General features: G+C 43.9%; 1 protein-coding gene across 1 annotated transcript in view; it reads left to right on the forward strand.

Annotated features, from left to right (window-relative positions):
• Positions 1-21,930, forward strand: part of LOC136626693 (ephrin type-B receptor 5-like) — an 81,488-nt gene that overhangs the window by 41,434 nt on the left and 18,124 nt on the right. The window contains exons 6-12 of the mRNA XM_066601711.1: positions 1,364-1,488; positions 9,474-9,633; positions 13,755-13,872; positions 16,387-16,442; positions 17,571-17,690; positions 18,832-19,079; positions 21,397-21,570. Of these exons, the coding sequence (XP_066457808.1) occupies positions 1,364-1,488; positions 9,474-9,633; positions 13,755-13,872; positions 16,387-16,442; positions 17,571-17,690; positions 18,832-19,079; positions 21,397-21,570 (1,001 nt within the window). The remainder of the gene's footprint in view (positions 1-1,363; positions 1,489-9,473; positions 9,634-13,754; positions 13,873-16,386; positions 16,443-17,570; positions 17,691-18,831; positions 19,080-21,396; positions 21,571-21,930) is intronic.

Below are 21,930 nucleotides of genomic sequence, written 5' to 3' on the forward strand. Positions count from 1 at the left end.
GGATGAGCCATGCCAGGTTGGCATACTATCTAACACTACTATATTTTTTCCTAAAGCAGGGTATGCAACCTGCTCTCCATTTGTTGTAAAACTACATCCCGCACCATGCCTGGCCACCGTGGCATGCTGGGAGTTGTAGTTTCACAGCAACTAGAGATGTACAGGTCACAGTTTGCTGATTTAGGCCGGTTGCACACGGGTGGATTTGCATTGCGGAATCCGGAGCGGGCGCCAGTCTACGGATTCTGCTGCAAATGCCGCCCATAGTGTGCTATGGCAAAACACGATTTCCTCTACATAAGCGGAAATCGATTGTGATTTTCCACTCGTGGGGAAGAAAGCACAGCATCATTGCGGAAAGCTCACGGGATCCACGTCGTTGCCTAGCGGCGATGTGGCACCATCTATACTGCGCATGTGCGCCAGCCGCACATCCGCATTACAGGTCCGGATATGTAGGCGAGGGGTCACCGGCCGGGCCGGAATCCGGCATGTGGAATCCGACTCGGCCGTGTGCGGGCGGCCTTAAAGAATAAGGCTAGGACTCCACTGTGATTTATAATGGAAAACAAAAATAATCATCGGGCGTGTAAAGTTTTGCAACCACTGTTTTTGTAGCTGCAGTGGAAAGAAAATGAAGCAACTTTGCAAATAGTTTTGATTAAAAATCTTCCGTTTTGAGTATACAGCCACTTTATACACTTATCTGTATAGACTACAAATGGGGGTGACCAACCCATAACACTAGTGTGAATACATCCTTACCGCAGAAGAAATTGCGCATCAATAGCAAGAATCTCCCTACTTCTCCCAAATGAGGGAAACTTAGTGGTTGCAAGATGGTCACATGACCAAAAGTGGCCGCGGAGCCCTAGGCTAAGTATCATGCCGTCTCTTGTTGCAGAACTACAAGTTCCATAAAGCCATGAACAATAGTTCCCCGACCCCGTAGAGGTTAGCGCAACCGCTTGTGAAATCTGCTTGCCGATTGCAGCTCCTTCCAGCTTTCTTGGCTGTCTACTTGCCAGTCTGTGCGTCTCTGTCTTGCTCTCCCCCAGGCCGTGCACTCTAATTGAATTTGTCTTTGTGACGCTTTCTCTGTAGCATGCGTGAGGGGTCTCGTAAGAGGCGGTGATGCCGTGACCCAAATTCAAAGTGACAGCTCCGGCCAAGCGTCACGCTCCCCGCAGTCACATGTCACCGCACAGCGCAGTGTTTCTGTGTGTTACGATTTTTATGTATGTTTTTGATACATATGAAAATATGTTCCGTCTCATCTTCTCCGCTCCATTTATATCCCCCATCCATCGCCGCCGCTTCTCTCTCCCTCTTCTCCACTCATGTCCTATCATCTCCATTCCAGTGCCATCTGCCGTACCCATCATTCACCAGGTGAGCCGGTCCATGCAGAGCATCACGTTAACCTGGCCGGAACCCGAACAGCCCAATGGGAAGATTCTGGATTATCAGCTGCGTTACCGGGAGAAGGTACCTGCCGCGTGTGCGAGACGGCCGCAACCAACGCAACATCTGTTACTGGTGACATCTGCAGAGCTTGTCCCATCCGTACCCACATTAGTATGACTCCTACGCAGGGGAACAATGACTGCTGAGGCCCAGAAGGCATAAGCCTTAAGGCAGAGCAGTACATGTGCCGTGTACAAAGGGAATATCACAAAGAGATGGATGGATGGATGGATAGATAGATAGATATTCGATAGGTAGATATAGATAGATATGAGAGAGATAGATAGATAGATATTTGATAGATAGATATGCGATCGATAGATAGATAAATATTCGATAGGTAGATATATAGATATGCAATAGATATTTGATAGATACATAGATGGATAGATATAGGAGAGATATGAGATACAGAGATATAGAGATATTCGATAGATAGGTAGATATATAGATAAATATTCAAGAGATAGATAAATATTAGATAGATAGATAAATAGTTATTCAATAGGTAGATAGATATTCGATAGATAGATATTTGATGGATATTCGATAGATAGATATTCGATAAGAGAGATATGAGTGAGATGGAGTTTAGAAAGATATTAGATAGATAGATAGATGAGAGATATGAGATAGATAAATAGATAGCTATTCGATAGATAGATATATTCGATAGGAGAGATATAAAAGAGATGTGAGATAGAGATCAGAAAGCTATTAGATGGATAGATATGAAATAGATAGATAGATATATTCGATAGGAGAGATATGAGAGAGAGAGATAGATAGATAGATATAGGAGAGATATGAGATACAGAGATAGATAGATAGATAGATATTTAGATAGATATGCGATAGATATTCAATAGATAGATAAGCAGATATTCGATACATAGATATTTGATAGACGTTCGATAGATAGATAGAAATAGGGGAGACATAAGATAGATAGATAGATAGATAGAGGAGAGATATGAGACAGATAGATATGAAACGGATAGATATAGATATGAGAGAGATAGATATTCGATAGGTAGATATAGATAGATATGGGAGAGATAGATAGATATTCGATAGGTAGATATATAAAAATGCAATAGATATTTGATAGATACATAGATAGATAGATATGGGAGAGATATGAGATACCGAGATAGAGAAATATTAGATTGATATTCAATCGGTAGATAGATAGATAGAGGAGAGATATGAGATAGACATAGAGAGATATGAGATTGATAGATATATATTCAATAGGAGAGATATGAGAGAGATAGATAGATATTCGATAGGTAGATATAGATAGATAGATAATATTCGATAGGTAGATATATAGATATGCAATAGATATTCAATAGATAGATATAGGAGAGATATGAGATACAAAGATAGAAAGATATGAGACAGATAGATAGATAATTGATAGGTAGATAGATATGCAATAGATATTTGATAGATATTAGATAGATAGAGAGATATTAGATAAATATTCAATAGATATAAAATAGATAGATATATATTGGATAGCAAAAAATATATGATAGAGATGGATATTAGATAGATAGATAGATATAGGAGAGATATGAGATACAGAGATAGAGATATATGAGATAAATAGATAGATAGATATTCGATAGGCGAGATATACGAGAGATGTGAGATAGAGATCAGAAAGCTATTAGATGGATACATATGAAATAGATATATAGATATATTCGATAGGAGAGATATGAGAGAGATAGATATAGGAGAGATATGAGATACAGAGATAGAGAGATATTCGATAGGTATTTAGATAGATATGCAATAGATATTCAATAGATAGATAGATAAGTAGATATTCGATACATAGATATTTGATGGACGTTCCATAGATAGATAGATAGATAGAAATAGAAGAGATATAAGATAGATAGCTAGAGGAGAGATATGAGACAGATAGATATGAAACAGATAGAGATATAGATATGAGAGAGATAGATATTCGATAGGTAGATATATAAATATGCAATAGATATTCGATAGATACATAGATAGATAGATATGGGAGAGATATGAGATACCGAGATAGAGAGATATTAGATAGATATTCGATCGGTAAATATATATGCGAGAGATATTCGATACATAGATGGATAGATAGATAGAGGATAGATATGAGATATAGACATAGAGGGATATGAGATAGATAGATATATATTCAATAGGAGAGATATGAGATAGATAGATAGATAGATATGAGAGAGATAGATAATATTCGATGGGTAAATATATAGATATGCAATAGATATTCAATAGATAGATATAGGAGAGATATGAGATACAGAGATAGAGAGATATGAGACAGATAGATAGATAATTGATAGGTAGATAGATATGCGATAGATATTTGATAGATAGATATTTGATAGATATTAGATAGATAGAGAGACAGATATGGCATAAATAGACATATGTAGATATGAGATAGGCACATGAAAATATTGATATCGGTATCTCTAGTTTATTTTTATTTTTTGTGAGGGAAGGGGGGGAGTATCTCTGGTTGCCCCCATTTAATACCCCCTGCAAAACCCAAATAATGCAACCAAAGAGTCTCCTAATAATACTGCCATACAGTGCTCAACATATGCGCCCCCATCTGGGATATGTGAGCAATTATCATGTCATGTAACAGGATGGCTGTGTGCCGGACACTGAGGGGTTTGTGCATGATCTCAGAATAAAAGAAGGGTGGCTCCTATAAAGTAATAATGTGAGACCAGTAATGACACAAGAGGGCGCTCTGCTCTTTACTATGCAACCTGATAGCATCTTTTTCAGTTGACAGAAATTGTACATTTCTGCCATGACCATTTGTACCACTAGGTGGTGCCACTGATTACAGCATATATTGTACAGCAGATAGATGCAGGTTACTTAGCCTGATGTTCCTTATAATACAGTTATACAGCGCCGCACGTGAACAGAGATGGAATTACAAGTAAACTTTTATAAGATATACAAAGTTGCAAAATTCTGAATTTTGGATCATTCTGCTACTTTCTATATTTTATAAAACTTTACTTGCAACAACACGATGCTATTCGCTTCAAAGTTCTGTATTTGGGACGGTGTCAGCTGGAGACTCTGATGGGATGAGGACTGTACTAAAATCCGCTTTCTATGGCGAATGCCTTTAACATGTGCAACACTGACACCTACGGGCAGTAAAAAGATACTGCAGGAGCTAAAAATTAGAAACTACCTTGAGGCCGGATTCACACGGCCGTATTTGCGCAGCGTTACGCAATACGTAGAGAATAGAACCCTTTGATTTCAATGGCCACGTTAACATGTTAGTATTTTGCGCGTACATTTCAGTTGCCCCCCCCCCCCCTTCCCCGCAAAATGCCCCACCTTCCAAAAGCCATAACTTTTTACATTTTTCTTTTGACTTATGAGTATGAGTTACATTACATGTTCTTTTGCGGGACGAGATGTATTTTTTGATGGCGCCATTTAATGTACAGGTAAGCTTTAAAGGGGTTGTCCCGAGGCAGCAAGTGGGTCTATACACTTCTGTATGGCCATATTAATGCACTTTGTAATGTACATTGTGCATTAATTATGAGCCATACAGAAGTTATAAAAAGTTTTATACTTACCTGCTCCGTTGCTGGCGTCCTCGTCTCCATGGTGCCGACTAATTTTCGCCCTCCGATGGCCAAATTAGCCGCACTTGCGCAGTCCGGGTCTTCTCCTCTTCTCTATGGGGCTCCGTGTAGCTCCGTGTAGCTCCGCCCCGTCACGTGCCGATTCCAGCCAATCAGGAGGCTGGAATCGGCAATGGACCGCACAGAAGCCCTGCGGTCCATGAAGACAGAGGATCCCGGCGGCCATCTTCAGCAGGTGAGTATGAAGATGCCGGACCGCCGGGATTCAGGTAAGCGCTGTGCGGGTGGGTTTTTTAACCCCTGCATCGGGGTTGTCTCGCGCCGAACGGGGGGGGGGGTTTAAAAAAAAAAAAACCCCGTTTCGGCGCGGGACATCTCCTTTAAGTAATTTTTAAGAGGGGAGAAATAAAAAGAGAATGCAATTGTGCCTTTTTTTGCGAGGGGGGTAGTTTGCTCTGTGGGGTGAGCTGTAGTTTTTGATGGTACCATTTTGAGAAACACAAGTCTTTTTGATTATTTTCCATTCACATATTTGGAGAGCTGGGATATCAAATTATATTGCAATTGTAGCATAGCATCGCTTTTTTGTACAGCCCTCATTGTTGCAGGATTAATGTGTTGTTTTTTTCTTAATTGTTTAGATTTTTTATGGGGAAAATGGAAAAAAGTTTTTTTCTTCTAATTTTTTAAAATATTTTTTACTTTACAAAAAAAACTTTGTGAAATCTTTTTTTACTCTTTTATTTCGTCCCCATAGGGGACTTGAACTTGCAACCATTTGATTGCTTATACTATATACTGCAGTACTTCAGTATTTAGCGATTTTTGACGTTGCCTTTCAAATCCTGCCATAGTCATCTATGCATTCCAGCTTTGGGAGCCTTTAGTGGGCTAGACCATCGGCAGCCCCTGATCACATTATAGGGGGTGTCGATAGGGTGTGGGAAGGGGTCTGCGGACTGTTTAGATGCATGTCAGCTTTGATTGCGGCCTCTAAGGAGTTAACTGCCACAATCAGAGCTAATCCTGATCGTGGTAGTCACCAGTGGCTATCAGAAACAGCTGAGGGCTGCCGGGTATGGAGCGGAGTCAGCTCCCGAGCCCACTCCATAAACACTTCACGACTGCCCGCAGCTGCAGCGCTCACGAAGTGGTTAATAGCAGAAGGAGTTCTGGTTAATGATACACTGCTCCAAATCCTCAGCTTCCCTTCATACAGCCTCAGTGTTAAATGATAAAATCCTGTCTTCCTGCAACCGCCACTAGGTGGAGCTAGCTCACTGCATAGTGAATTATACAGTTCCCATAGTTCCATTGATCTCATAATGAAAGGAATATTCAGTGAGCTCCCCCTAGTGGTGCCAGAAAGAATCGTTATATTTAACTTTGCTTCTCATGAAGTGCTTAGAAGGAGTTTCCAGGTATTGGGACCCCCTCTAAGTACACCCTAGTGATACGAACGTATTACGATGGTTCAAAATCCCTATAATTATCTAATATTGGAGCCCGTCCGTCGTTCCTGCTCGCCATTAGAGACTTTGCTAATATTTGATGCTGATATTGCAGACTGCGGCTGCTACTTAGCTCTGCTACATCAGGATAGGGCTATGATCAGTGACTCCAGCCTTGCTGCATTGTCTGTTAGTGTCTCTGATAGTCTGAAATCTGCTCCTGTTTCGTCAAAGTTTTTACCATGATTTACACTGCAGCTTTGCTTCCTTTCATTGGCTATATCTGAAGCACAAGCCCACCACAGGCTAAGCAGGAAATCAGTGCATGGAGAGCTTGTTAGAAGGATTGAAAAGAAAGGGTTACATATAGATTTGGACTCCCCCACACGGGTGCTTGATCCCACATTGGGCCCCGAGCCAAGAGTGCGCCTCCAACCTCCGCACAAGCGGCAGACGCAGCAGTACACTCACTGCACTACATACAGATAGGCAGCATCTCAGCCAACCTCTTTGTCCATGTAATAACCGGCTCGTTTATCTAATTATACAGAAAAAGAGATTGGCTGAGATGACATCTAGGTGCCATCTGATAGGTCGACCATTATGCTCTCTCTTTGCTCCGCCTTCTCAACATCGCTGCAGCGGCCTACATCATGAATCTTCTTGCCATGTGGCACTGTGTGAGCTCATACTATATGAGAGGGCCCCTAGTCCAAGGCAAGAGTCAGACAGTGGGCTACTGGGAGAGGCCCCAGGACAGTAGACGCCTGAGGCAAGGGCCAGGCAGGAGCTTCTGAGAGGGCCGCAGGGCAGAAATAGCTAGAGGAAACGGCCAGGTGCCTAGCTACTAAGAGGGCCATAGGACAGAAACTGCAAGGGCCAGGCGGCAGGCTGCTGAGAGGGCCCCTAGGGCAGAAATAGCCAGAGGAAAGGGCCAAGCAGCTAGCTACTAAGAGGGTCATAGGACAGAAACTGCAAGGGCCAGGCGGCAGGCTGCTGAGAGGGCCGCAGGGCAGAAATAGCCAGAGGAAACGGCCAGGCAGCTAGCTACTAAGAGGGTCATAGGACAGAAACTGCCTGAGGCAAGGGCCAGGCAGCAGGCTGCTGAGAGGGCCCCTAGGGCAGAAATAGCCAGAGGAAACGGCCAGGCAGCTAGCTACTAAGAGGGCCATAGGACAGAAACTGCAAGGGACAGGCTGCAGGCTGCTGAGAGGGCCCCTAGGGCAGAAATAGCCAGAGGAAAGGGCCAGGCAGCTAGCTACTAAGAGGGTCATAGGACAGAAACTGCCTGAGGCAAGGGCCAGGCGGCAGGCTACTGAGAGGGCCCCTTGGGCAGAAATAGCCAGAGGAAAGGGCCAGGCAGCTAGCTACTAAGAGGGTCATAGGACAGAAACTGCCTGAGGCAAGGGCCAGGCGGCAGGCTACTGAGAGGGCCCCTAGGGCAGAAATAGCCAGAGGAAACGGCCAGGCAGCTAGCTACTAAGAGGGCCATAGGACAGAAACCACAAGGGCCAGGCGGCAGGCTGCTGAAACGGCTCCAAGAAGGAAACTGCCTGAGGCAAGGGCCAGGCGGCAGGCTGCTGAGAGGGCCCCTAGGGCAGAAATAGCCAGAGGAAAGGGCCAGGCAGCTAGCTACTAAGAGGGTCATAGGAAAGAAATCACCTAAGGCAAGGGCCAGGTGGCAGGCTACTGAGAGGGCCCCAAGAAGGAAACTGCCTGAGGCAAGGGCCAGGCGGCAGGCTGCTGAGAGGGCCCCTAGGGCAGAAATAGCCAGAGGAAAGGGCCAGGCAGCTAGCTACTAAGAGGGTCATAGGACAGAAACCGCAAGGGCCAGGCGGCAGGCTACTGAGAGGGCCCCAAGAAGGAAACTGCCTGAGGCAAGGGCCAGGCGGCAGGCTGCTGAGAGGGCCCCTAGGGCAGAAATAGCCAGAGGAAAGGGCCAGGCAGCTAGCTACTAAGAGGGCCATAGGAAAGAAATCACCTAAGGCAAGGGCCAGGTGGCAGGCTACTGAGAGGGCCCCAAGAAGGAAACTGCCTGAGGCAAGGGCCAGGCGGCAGGCTGCTGAGAGGGCCCAAGGACAGAAATAGCCAGAGGGAAGGGCCAGGCAACTAGCTACTAAGAGGGCCATAGGAAAGAAACTGCCTGAGGCAAGGGCCAGGCGGCAGGCTACTGAGAGGGCCCAAGGACAGAAATAGCCAGAGGGAAGGGCCAGGCAGCTAACTACTAAGAGGGTCATAGGACAGAAACTGCGCAAGCAAGGACCAGGCGGCAGGGTACCAAGAGGGTCCCAGTACAGAAACATGGCAAGGGCCAGATAGCAGGATACTCAGAGGGGTTCCAGGACAGCAACTGCGCAAGGTAAGGGTCGGGCAGCAAGCTACTGAGAAGCCCCCAGGACAGGAATTGCCCGAGGCAGCAGGTACTACTGAAAAATCTATTCCCCCTTCCCCTTACTTAGCAATTAAAATAAATTAACTTTCAGCTTCCTAACATCTCTTCCTCTCCGTAGGGAACTATAACTGCCAGCATGCCCTCACAGCTGTGGACCACAGGACCTGCAGGGAGTTGTAGTTTTACTCACAGGTTGCATTAAGCAAGGATTCTCCTTTAGGTTGAAGTCACATGAAGACCGCGCTGCAGTGACATGCGGTTTTATCGCTACGGTTTTTACATTGATTGTTAATGGCAACATAGTTTTGCGATAAAACTGCACATTGGCGAGCTTTTCGGCCATATTGCGGCCAGTACATGACCTGTCCCTTTAAAGCACAGACTATCAGATCTTCAGGACGAACGCGGGTTCACTTGACGCATTCGCCATATACCTCAGTGCAGACTGCATTGCCAGCAAACGCAGCCATCTATAATAGCTCGCTCTACGTGTTTTCTCTCCCGCAGGCCGATGAAGGCGAGTCGCTGTTTCTAATCAGTGAGACGAACACGGCGACCGTCGGTGGACTCAACCCAGGGGCAATCTATTCCTTCCAGGTGAGAGCGAGAACAGAGCGCGGCTACGGAGCCTACAGCGGAAACATGTACTTCCAGACCCTGCTGGGAGGTGAGCAGCGCGGCGCCGGTAATCCATACTCTGCTGAATAATGTACCACAAGCCGCGACCACATTGTTAGAGCTCATTGATACACAAAGACAAGCAAAGCAATTAGAGAAAGCCGATCTGTCTTCCTGCATGCGGCGTGGGCGCGGGACACATGTCAGCTCCGATAATGCAAACATAATGTGCATCACATCTGGATGAATTATATACGATAGAAGAGGTACACCGGGCTGCCTGCCATATATTATGTATATGAGCTGCGCCATAAGACATTTGTTGTGACAGCCTTTTAGCAGAGGCCATCCCAGGCCGCTCTACAAGTAATATGGAGGTCGCAGATCTCCATCTTTTATCGCTGTGTGGTTTTAAAGTCTGACATTCTGTAGTTGGTGATTTCTTCATATATATATATATATATATATATATATATATATATATATATATATATATATATTATTTTTTTTTATAGCAATCTGGTTTTCTGATACAAAGCTCCAAATCCTTGACAGATAAATATACTAAATGCCCACAGTCACCACTAGAGGGAGCTTAGGTGATTACTTTAGACATATTCTGCTCAACTTACTAATGAATCTATATGCAGTGAGCTCCTCCTAGTGGTGGATGCCAGAAACAAGATTTTAATCATTTATTAGAGGTCTCCTGCTGTGTCTCTATCTCCTGCTTTCTATGTTGTTTGGGCGGTTGCTATTATCTGTTGGAGGGGATCATTGGATTGCACTGCTCAGTCAGGTTACAAGGAAGAGTATCATATTTGTTTGCGTCTCTATCATTACCTCTTTGCTTCTGCGGTACAGTTCGGTTGACAGCGTGTTTTCTATCCAGGATTCTTTGTTTTAATTTTAGCACATAGCTCTACTCCAGTCTTGTCTTGTCTTGTCTCTTCAGTCAGTATGTCTTCTCAGTTCTCTAGTCCAGTTTATATTTATCTAGTCCAATTTGTGGTTTGTCTCATTTTTACTTCTTTGTTGCTGTTTGCCTTGGGTCATCCAAGATTTTGCTTTTTCAGCCTCTTGTCTGGGCCCTGGTGCCCTCCTGTTCACAGGGATAGTGTTTTAGACAGGATCATCCATAGGGATAACTCAGAGCTGTTTTGGGACAGTGGGGTCTGGTGTTGAGGGACAGTGTGAGTCAGAGATGTAGGGAGAGCCAGAATTTCTCTGGTTGTTATTTCAGTTGCATACCATCTGTTCCGCCAGTTTCATTATAATCATCTGCTTCCTCATCATCATCCTCTGCCCCTGTCATTTAATGGTAATTCCCTAGTTTTCTCTGTGTTGCTGTATACTGTGCTTCTATATTTCTTGAGACATCCGGCTGTTATGCTGTTTAGCTCTACTATAGCTCCTGGAGTATCTGCGTACTGGTAGACATGCTAAGTACCCAAGAAAGATACATGCTATAGGCCGAGTTCTGCCATTTAGCATCCTGCCAGTGTTGCTACATTTATCTCTATATCTATGCAGAGGGTTTGGAGCACTGTATCAGAAATCTAGCTCTGACTGCCTCAATGAGCCAAGGCAGGAGACTTGTGTCCCAATGATTAATGTAACCCTCACCCGGCTGCACTACAGTGAATGATGGGGATGACTCCTACAACTTTGTATCCTTAGACCCAGAAATAAGGCTGTAGATGACTTTCCCCATACCAGCTGTCTGCACTTGTTGCTACACCTCATGTGCTATATAAAATTGGAATTGCTGTGATCATACTAAGGGCTTATTTACACAAGCGTATACCGCATATACCACAAGCGTATATGGTAGACATATGCTACCATCTGAGCTATCTTCCCCTTTCTCTCCCCCTCACCGGCTTTCTCCTCTCTTCTTCCCTCCGGCTGTTTTCAATGGGATGGGCAGGACGGGGCTCCAGAGCTTTTAATGGGAAGGACAGAGCTTAGTTTAACCCTACCCCCTCCCATTGCAAGCAGCCAGAGGCGAGGAGAGAGGTGGGAGGGAAGGGGGAAGACAGTTCAGATGATAGCGAATATGGGCTGGCCGTGAAAATGGCGGCCGATATACACTCCTGTGGATAAGCCCTAACCCACTGAATAAAGTGAACATATCCTTTTTAATGCACTATGCATGCCATAAAACATAAATAATAATGGCATGAATGCATTTTTTTTATTATTTAAGCTCACTTAAGAAATTTTAAAATTTATATAATATATTTTATGGTGTGTTAAACTGAACCAGAAATACAACTCGTCCCACAAAAATCAAACCCTCATATGGCAATTTAGATGGAAAAAGGCAGGAATGGTGAAAACAAAAAAGGAAAAGAACACAAAATGTCAGTTCTTCAAGGGGTTAAAGAAGCACATGTTTGTTTATTCTTCTTGCACAGTAGCTAAGCCCTAGGTCATCCAGCCAGCAGCTCTTAAAAGTAAAGCTGCCCCTCCGCGGAGCTGCAGGGTGCCGCCTGAGGCCAGAGGCTCAGTCTGCCCCATGGTACATATATATCTCTGATCCCGAATACATAATGAGATCTTCACCTTAGAGAAGAGTGCTAGACAGGTCTAGCAAATATATATATATACGAGGGGCTGCTGATAAGTCTTTGGCTTTACCCAGAAAGAAACGAGATAGGAAGATGAAACTTTACATTTATTCCACATCCTCTCCACTGAGGTCAGCACACTTCTTACATCAGTATTCCAAGTTTTGTAAGCCTTGCAAAAAGAAGGATTTCGGTTGTGACGTAAACCAGTCATCCGTAGCAGCCATGGCATCAGAAATCGTGAGAAATTTGGCCCCCTTGAGGTGTTTCTGCAGGTTTGGAAACAGATGATAGTCGGAAGGAGCTAGATCTGGTGAATAAGGTGGGTGGTCAACCTGCTGGAAGCCTAGCTCCACCAGTTTAGCCGTGGTCGCTTGTGCAGTGTGAGCGGAGGCGCTGTCTTGCACGAACAAGATTTCTTTGGACAGCTTGCCACGCCTTTTGGCCTTCAGAGCTGCCTTCAATTGGTCCAAAAGTTCAATGTAATACCTTACATTGATGGTGGAACCATTTTAAAGGTAGTCCACTAGCAGCACGCCCTCCTTATCCCAGAACACAGACGCCTTCACCTTAGTGGCTGAGAACCACTATGCCTCCACTCTTTTGACTGCTCCTTGGTTTCAGGGTCATAGAAATAAATCTAGGTCTCATCCATGGTGACCAGTCGATCCAGGAAGTTCTTATCAGTCCAGAAACGCTGACAAACAGGCCGGGAAGTTCTCACTCACATGCTTTTCTGCTCTGTTGTCAAACATTTGGGGACCCACTGTGCAGATAGCTTCTTCATGTTCAAATGTTCATGGATAACGACACAAACCCGTTCACCAGAAATCCCCATGATGTCTGCTATTCCTGCAGCTGACATTCGCCGATTCTCCAGTATGAGGTTGTGCAAAGCATCGAAGATCTCCGGAACAACAACCTCTCTCGGTCGTCCAGGACGTTCCTCATCATTGGTGCTGAAGTGGCCCGTTTTAAATTTGGCAACCCAGTTCTTAACTGTAGAATATGAAAGGCATTGATCCCCCAATGTCTGCCACATATCACCATGAATATCCTTCGCGGACCTTCCTTGCAGAAACAAGAATTTTATCACTCCTCTGCTCTCATTTGCTGTGAATATCGCCTTAGACTCCGCCATTTTGTTTTCCCGCGTGCCGAGATCACTGTTGCCATAAGCCACAAACACAAAATTTTTGAAAACATATATTAGAAACATAAGGCTTTCATGTGATGTAACATTTGTTACCATAGAAACAACAAAAGAAGACAAAGCCAAAGACTTATCAGCAGCCCCTCGTATGTATATATGGGAAAGCCAGGAAATGGAAAGGATAGCACCTCTGTAAATGTGATGTTGATTGTAGCCAAATCGTTAAAAACACCTGCAAGAATTTTTAGTGGTGTACATATAGAGGAAGTGATCGTGGTGGGGGGCACCCTATCACAAAGGACATCCAAATAGAGTAAATGCAAGGAGAAGTTCTAGGGTGGGAAAACCCAGATTGAGATAAGAGCAAACGGCTCCCTTTCTTGTAAATATTCAGAGAGAATGATATACAAGAATGCTATATAATAATTGTGGTTTTTTTCTCAGGTGGCGAGAAATCTGAATTATCCCAAGACAAGCTGCCCCTCATAGTTGGCTCCTGCCTCGGTGCTTTGGCCTTCATCGGTCTCTCCATCCTCCTGGTCCTCATACTTCTCTTTAAAAGGTTATTTGTGGTTCTTGGCTGAAATCTGTTGGGTTTTATAACAGATGATCAAAACAATACACGAGAGAATGAATCTTACCTGCCATAAAGTGATACTGCCATATAGGGCCCCAATAATACTGCCGTATGATGTCTCAATAGTGCAGAGAGCAATGGCAACATCCCTGGCAATCTAGAGGTTAGCTAATAGACCTGTGACACGTGTTCACCTATCATTTAGAGAGTCTGATGTAAATATAGGGGGCTAGAGTCTGACTAAATTTGGGTGGTCCCTGATTATATTTAGGGGGCATGATCTGAGGTGTGAATTAGGATTCTGGGGTCTAACTATATTTAGGGAGTCTCATCTGGGTTCTGTCTATTTAGAGGGTCTGGTGTCTGATTTAAACATAGGGGTCTAGAAGAAGGTTAGTGGCCTAAAGTCTAAATATATTTAGAGGGTTTGTTTATAGGTTTGAATGTATTCAAGGGATCTGGTCTGGGGTCTGAAATTAATTTAGTGATATGAACAGTGGTTTGAAATTAAAAGAGGGGATCTGAATATATTTAGCCCTACCCTTTTATATAAGCTACACCCATCACGCTGTGAAGGACTCTTCCAACTTGAGTTCTGTGTATATATGTCTAGGGGGTATTCATACTGTGCTCAGACAGTGCGGTATATGATTGCGGCCTGGGGTATGCTCTGATGTGATTTGTTTGTGGAGGAAGTGCTCTGCTTAGGGATTTTGAGAAATGTTGGTGAAGGGGTTGAGGGTGGTGTCCCTGCTGACCCAGAGGCAATAATGGAACCCTGATGACAAAACCTTCTGCACCTATGGTTGCCACTCGGCCAGTAATTCACCGGCTTGGCCGGTATTTTTCCCACCAAGCCGGTGATGGTATTATTTTTAGTAGTAGTTCAGTAGTTTGGTCGGGCTGCCATGTCCCCCGCGGGGATGAAGAACACATCTGCCACATTCGGCAGATGTTTTCTTCATCTCCGCAGGGAATAAAGAATTTCCTGCAGCACCTGTCACAAATGTGACAAATGTGGCAAAGGAGTTCTTCATCCCCGTGGGGAATAAAGAATTACCTACCACAGCTGTCACAGATGACAGCTGCAGTAGAAGATCCAGCTGCCGGCACCCCTTAATTGTTTTTCTGGAAAGGGCTTTAAATATAAACCGTTCTCTGAAAAACAACCCAAATCGGTGTAAAAAAAAAAAAAAAACATACTCCCCTTCCTTCAGTTGCTGGGGCTTAGCCACATCCTGTCTCTGCTGTCCCCGACTCTGCATTGAAATTCTTTCAGCAGGCGGGGAATTAAAATACCCGCCTGCTGAAAGAGCTACTTCTGATTGGCTGAGGCACTCAACCAATCACAGGCAGCTCTCGCCTGTTATTCATTGAATGGCCAAGAGCTGCCTCAGCCAATCAGAAGCAGCTCTTTCAGCAGGCAGGGATTTTAAAAGAACTTCAGTGCAGAGTCGGGGACAGCGGAGACAAGATTCGGCTGAGCCCCGGCAGCTGAAGAAAGGTGAGTATGTTTTTTGGTTTTTTTTACACCAGTTTGGGTTGTTTTTCAGGGAAGGGTTTATATTTAAAGCCCTTCCCTGAAAAACAAATGAAGGGTGCTGGCAGCTTTAATTGCTCTTAATATCCCACCTTAGAATCCAAATCTTTCCAAGACCGAGAATGCATAGCTCCAGTGAATCCTATCAAACACATTCTCCGCATCCAAAGTAAGGAGCAAAGAAGCTGCCCGGAGGTCCATTGTTTGAGTGACTAAATTCTCCTTGTTCCATCTGACACTTGTCGACCTTGAACAAACCCCACCTGATCGCTGTGGATCAACATTGGAATAATTTTTAATAATCGATGGGCTAAGATTTTTGCGTATATCTTTATGTCGCTGTTTAACAAGGGTATGGGTCTGAGGTTTGCTGGGGAGGAGGTGTCCTTTTCTGGCTTAGGGATTGCCTCTATTGTGGCCTGAAGCATTTCTGTGGGGAAGCGCCTTTCATTTTGTTCATCAGATGCTCTCGTCCCAAAATATCCAATGTGGTTTGTAACTGTCAGCAAATCCATCCACTGGGCGGATCACCTCCCGCAGCGGTCCGGGCTCTCAGTCCCTTCTTCAGTCCATGAGATGGATTTGCTGTCAGTTTTGTACCACGTGGCAAGCAGGATATTTCATCTGATGAAAAAATGGAAGGTATCGTTATCATCATCCACCTCTGGTATGTCCTATAACACAGTTATCTAACACTCGTTACATCGATTGACAGATTTCCTTTAAACTAATTGCCATTGACCCCACCCTGGCCGTCTAATCCACACCCACTTGATGGCCACACCCCTTCTAAAATAATTCAGGGTTACTTTTGGTAAAATGAAGCCTGATGGGAAATATATTTAAAAATTCTGGCAAATGTGAAATACACTATACAGAGATGGAAGTGACTGCGGGTGTCCCGGCTGATGTGTGTAACATTCATTAACATTTTCATTTATCCCGTTGCATCATTACAGTAAAAGACGAGAGACTCCGTATACTGACCGACTGCAGCATTACATCAGTTCCAGAGGTGAGAGCCGCAGGCATACTGGGTCCTGTACAAGGTCATGTGATGTAGCCTTAAATCCAGAGCACAGAATGGGAGGTGGGTTAGAACATGGGAGAACTTTATATTGTACACACTTTAGACACTGCCTCCCACTGATCAAGTGGCGCAACCTCTTTTAGAAAATTGCGCACATGCTTGGATATTTAGAAGAAAGTGTTGCTTTATTTTGAAAAAAAAAAACAGCTGAAACGCACAGCGTTTCGAGGCAAAATACGCCCCTTCTTCAGTCATGCTGGATATACACTATATAGAACGTACATGAAATAAAGTGTGATTGTTCTCAGTGAGAGAAACCAAGTAATCTTGTAGATATGATACATTTTAATGGCTAACAGAAATACATGATGTTACAGCATCCTTCAGGTTCTTCTTATCGACCCTTCATCAGGCTAAAATGAAACTGGTTTGGATAGGACACAATTATAACAGTTTATTTAGATCAGCAGGGGTGTCCCCCCTCCCCTCTGCATTTGTGTGTTATAATTGTGTATGTATTCCACCAGCAGAATAGTGAGTGCAGCTCTGGAGTATAATACAGGATGTAACTCAGGATCAGTACAGGATAAGTAATGTATGTACACAGTGACTCCACCAATAGAATAGTGAGTGCAGCTCTGGAGTATAATACAGGATGTAACTCGGGATCAGTACAGGATAAGTATTGTATGTACACAGTGACTCCACCAGCAGAATAGTGAGTGCAGCCCTGGAGTATAATACAGGATGTAACTCGGGATCAGTACAGGATAAGTAATGTATATATACAGTGACTCCACCAGCAGAATAGTGAGTGCAGCTCTGGAGTATAATATAGGATGTAACTCGGGATCAGTACAGGATAAGTAATGTATGTACACAGTGACTCCACCAGCAGAATAGTGAGTGCAGCTCTGGAGTATAACACAGGATGTAACTCAGGATCAGTACAGGATAAGTAATGTATGGACACAGTGACTCCACCAGCAGAATAGTGAGTGCAGCTCTGATGCATAATACAGGATTAAGAAAAGTGAACATGCCATTTAATGTGTCAAAATGGTGCATTTGTATAATTGCCATTAAACTGAAAATAATTTTCACTTATCTTAGGTTTGGGAGTGAAATATTACATTGATCCATCCACATATGAGGACCCCACAGAGGCTGTTCGGGAGTTTGCTCGAGAGATTGATGTATCCTATGTAAAAATTGAAGAGGTGACTGGAACAGGTAAAAGTGTAGATGGATAGATAGGAGATAGATAGATGGATATTAGATAGATATTAGATAGATAGATAGATAGATAGATATTAGATAGATAGATAGATATGAGATAGATAGATAGATAGATAGATATTAGATAGATGGATAGATATTGGATGGATGGATGGATGGATAGATATTGGATGGATTGATGGATAGATATGAGATGGATGGATGGATAGATATGAGATGGATGGATAGATAGATATGAGATGGATGGATGGATAGAGAGATAGATAGATAGATAGATAAATAGATAGATATGAGATAGACAGATAGATAGACAGATAGATAGATATGAGATAGATAGATATGACATAGATAGATATGAGATAGATAGATATGAGATAGATAGATATGAGATAGATAGATATGAGATAGCTAGACAGATAGAAAGATAGATATGAAATAGATAGATAGATATGAGATAGATAGATAGATATGAGATAGATAGATAGATATGAGATAGATAGATATGAGATAGCTAGACAGATAGATAGATAGATATGGGATAGATAGATAGGATAGATAGATAGATATGAGATAGATAGATAGATAGATAGATATGGGATAGATAGATAGATAGATAGATAGATAGATATGAGATAGATAGATATGAGATAGATAGATATGAGATAGATAGATAGATAGATAGGGCCTCTGCACAGGGGCGGAAATTCCGCGGCGGGATTTCCTGCAGAATATCCGCCCATGCCCGCTGCCATAGGATTGCATTAGATAACACAATCCTAGGCAGACAGCCGTGATTTCTCCGCATGAAAACACACGCGGAAAACAAATCACGACATGCCCTATTTCTGTGAGGGTCTCTCAGAGGCTCGCAAAGAAATATCTGTGGTGATGGGCCGGCTCTGCTCTGCGTATGCCCCAGGTGGGCGGCAGCCGGCACACAGCGCGGAGAAGAGACGCCGGGAGCGGGTGAGCCACAGGGCTGTGCAGGGGCACGGGTCTGCATCCCGCTGCGAGAATTCTGGCAGCGGGATCTGACCTGGCCGTCTGCAGGCGGCCATAGATAGATAGATATGAGATAGATAGCATACTAATAGAAGAGTGACGTGTATGCACACGTTTTATTTTCTTTCCGCAGGTGATTTCGGAGATGTGTGCCGCGGCCGTCTTTGCCTACCTGGGAAGCGAGATATAGCGGTGTGTATACGAACGCTACGCTCAGGGACCGGTGACAAGGAGCGGGGGGATTTCCTCGGTGAGGCAAGCATCATGGGACAATTTGACCATCCCAACGTGGTCCGTCTAGAAGGTGCTGTGACACGCAGTCGCCCCATCATGATCCTGACTGAATACATGGAAAATGGCGCACTGGATGCGTATCTCCGGGTAGGTGATGAATCGACTCGGCTTATAAAATACAATATAAGTTTTCTGTTTGGAAAGTAAACCGCAGATATGTCAGGCCGGTTTATCCAGTACACTATGTTGACAGAAGTATTGGGACACATAAAAGGTGATGATGATGAAATTAAATTTTATTCACATTTTTCAGTCCAGTGTTGGGTCAGCTTTGTCCTCAATGACTGCAGTAACCGTCCTCAGCCGCTTTCCACCAAATCCCATCTTGGATATGTAGAGGGATTTGCCTCCCTTCCTCGAGGAGAGCTTCAGATTTTGATGCGGGGGATGATGGCCATGTTGGGACTGTAGGGATATAGTGTTCTAGTTCATTCTGTAGATGCTCAATGGGATTGAGATCCAGACTTTGGGCTGGCCAATGAAGTTTGCAGAATTTCTGCTCTTCAAACAAAGATTCAACACTTCTTGCTGTATGGCATGGTGTTCAATCATGTCGGTAGAGACACAGAGCTGTACCCAAAGTTTTGCCACAGGGAGGTAATGCCACATTGTCCGGATTGTCTCTGTAGCCATTGGCATTGAGGATTGGCCTTCACTATAACCTATGGCTCTAGTCCTTCCCAGCAGAAACACCCCCACACCATAACAGAACCTCCTGCAAACCTCACAGTTGGGACTATGCAGTCATATAGAAACCTCTCTCCAGGCAACCGCCACACCCAAGTGCGGCCATCCAACGGAAGATGGTATACTGTGATTCAGCCGCCCACAGCACTTGCTTCCAATCATTTACAGTCCGACGCGCCAAGCCCCATCGCAGGCGCCGCTGTGCATTCACTGCTGTGATGTTGTGTGCAGCCACTTGTTTGTGGTAACCCTTCGCATGCAGTTCCCTACGGATGGTATTAGTGCTAATGGACGTTCCAATGGCGTTCTGTGAGACCTCCTGAGCGAGGGCAGACAATATGCGTGGTGCCTTTACAGTTCGTACAATGCTTCATTGTCCACGTTCTGTCAGTTTACAAGGTCTCCCTGACCGTGGCGCCGCCGCACACACCGCATGGGTTCCATTTACAAATAACATTGCTAACAGTGGAATTTGGAAGAACCAAAAGTGCTTCAATGTCCGTACTGATTGGTTGTTGATATCCCACCAGCATACCCCGTTGTCAGTTCTACAACTGGTGGCATCTGTTTGTTTTTGTACTGGGATATGTCTGTGCCACCCTCTACTTTTTACCTAACTAACTGATATACCCGGCTTCGCTCGAGGTAAATTGTTACTGGTGTTTATGTGTTGTTCACACGGAAAATGTTATGAAGTCAAGGTTACTTCAGAGGAACCGAGGAATAAAATATGTATACACATAGAGGAGCATTACATTCTCCTCAGACTGCATGTACTGATGTCTCTCTGCAGAATGTGCCACCCCTCCCACGCTCTTAAAGGTAACAGCCCTTTTATTCAAATTTAATAATCGAGTTGTGACCCCTTTACTTTTCCTATTTAGGACCTAAAGAAAGCTCCTGCCACATTTCAAATTTGTACGACATCGGGAAGTTAGAGAATTTGTGGCGAGCCAGTGAGTCAGTCAGTAAGGGCTTTCGCCTTTATATATGTATGTGTGTATAGATAGATAGAGAGATAGAGAGAGAGATAGATAGATATGAGATAGATTGATAGATAGGTATGAGATAGATTGCTAGATAGATATGAGATAGATTGATAGATAGATATGAGATAGGTTGATAGATAGATATATAGGAGATAGATAGATATGAGATAGATAGATAGATTGATAGATATGTGTGACATAGATAGATAGATATGAGAGAGATATATATGAGAGAGATAGATATGAGATAGATAGATATGAGATAGATAGATAGATAGATAGATAGATAGATAGATAGATAGATAGATATGAAAGAGAGATAGATAGATATGAGATAGATAGATATATATGAGAGAGAGATAGATAGATATGAGAGAGATAGATAGATATGAGAGAGATAGATAGATAGATAGATATGAGATAGATAGATAGATAGATAGATAGATAGATAGATAGATAGATAGATACTCTCTCATCCAGCCCGCATATCCCCTTCGCCTGTCAGCACAGAATTGGTGGGGGGTCCTAATACATTTATTAACATCGTAACATAATGCACATCTCAGTGGACAGCAGATTACAAATTGCTTGGCCATTTGGTGATGATTCAATCAGATTACATCTCCAGTTATCTCTGGTACTGGACGTATCTCTCATAGTAGATCGTGATTACTCTTGTACTTACCTGATAACTGTAGGCTGAGGGTCTCCTTCCTCTTGTATCTCAGCAGTGTGAGGGTGGTCTGTCCGCCCTACAGATGGTCACAATGCTCCGCGGTGTGGCGTCCGGTATGCGATATCTGTCAGACAGAAGTTACATCCACAAAAATCTGGCAGCGCGTAACATCTTGGTGAATGGACAACTAGTGTGCAAGGTGTCCGGACTATGTGGACCGTTAGATGTGGTAAGTCTATCCTCTCATCAGGGCCCAATTTATGGAGGGTTTTCCTCATATCTACATACTACACTCACATTATACTGCAGACATAGTCTACATACATTGACCGGCCCTTTTATTAAAGCCCCGACCCTCTCACAATTAGCCCTTCTCTGTGCAAAATACAATCACGTGACAAGTTTTCCGTGGATCAGTTTCAGTATGAATCCACATTTGATGGGAAAATCCAGCGATCTGAGCGACTTCCAACGAGACCGGTCATCAGTGCTAAAGTAGCCGGGGCCAGGATGTCACTGCCAACCACATGGGGTTTTCTCATGTAACAATGTGGAGAGTATATGGAGAATGGCATGATCGAGAAAA

The sequence above is a fragment of the Eleutherodactylus coqui genome, chromosome 4 (assembly GCF_035609145.1).
Source record: "Eleutherodactylus coqui strain aEleCoq1 chromosome 4, aEleCoq1.hap1, whole genome shotgun sequence".
NCBI classification, from domain to species: domain Eukaryota; kingdom Metazoa; phylum Chordata; class Amphibia; order Anura; family Eleutherodactylidae; genus Eleutherodactylus; species Eleutherodactylus coqui.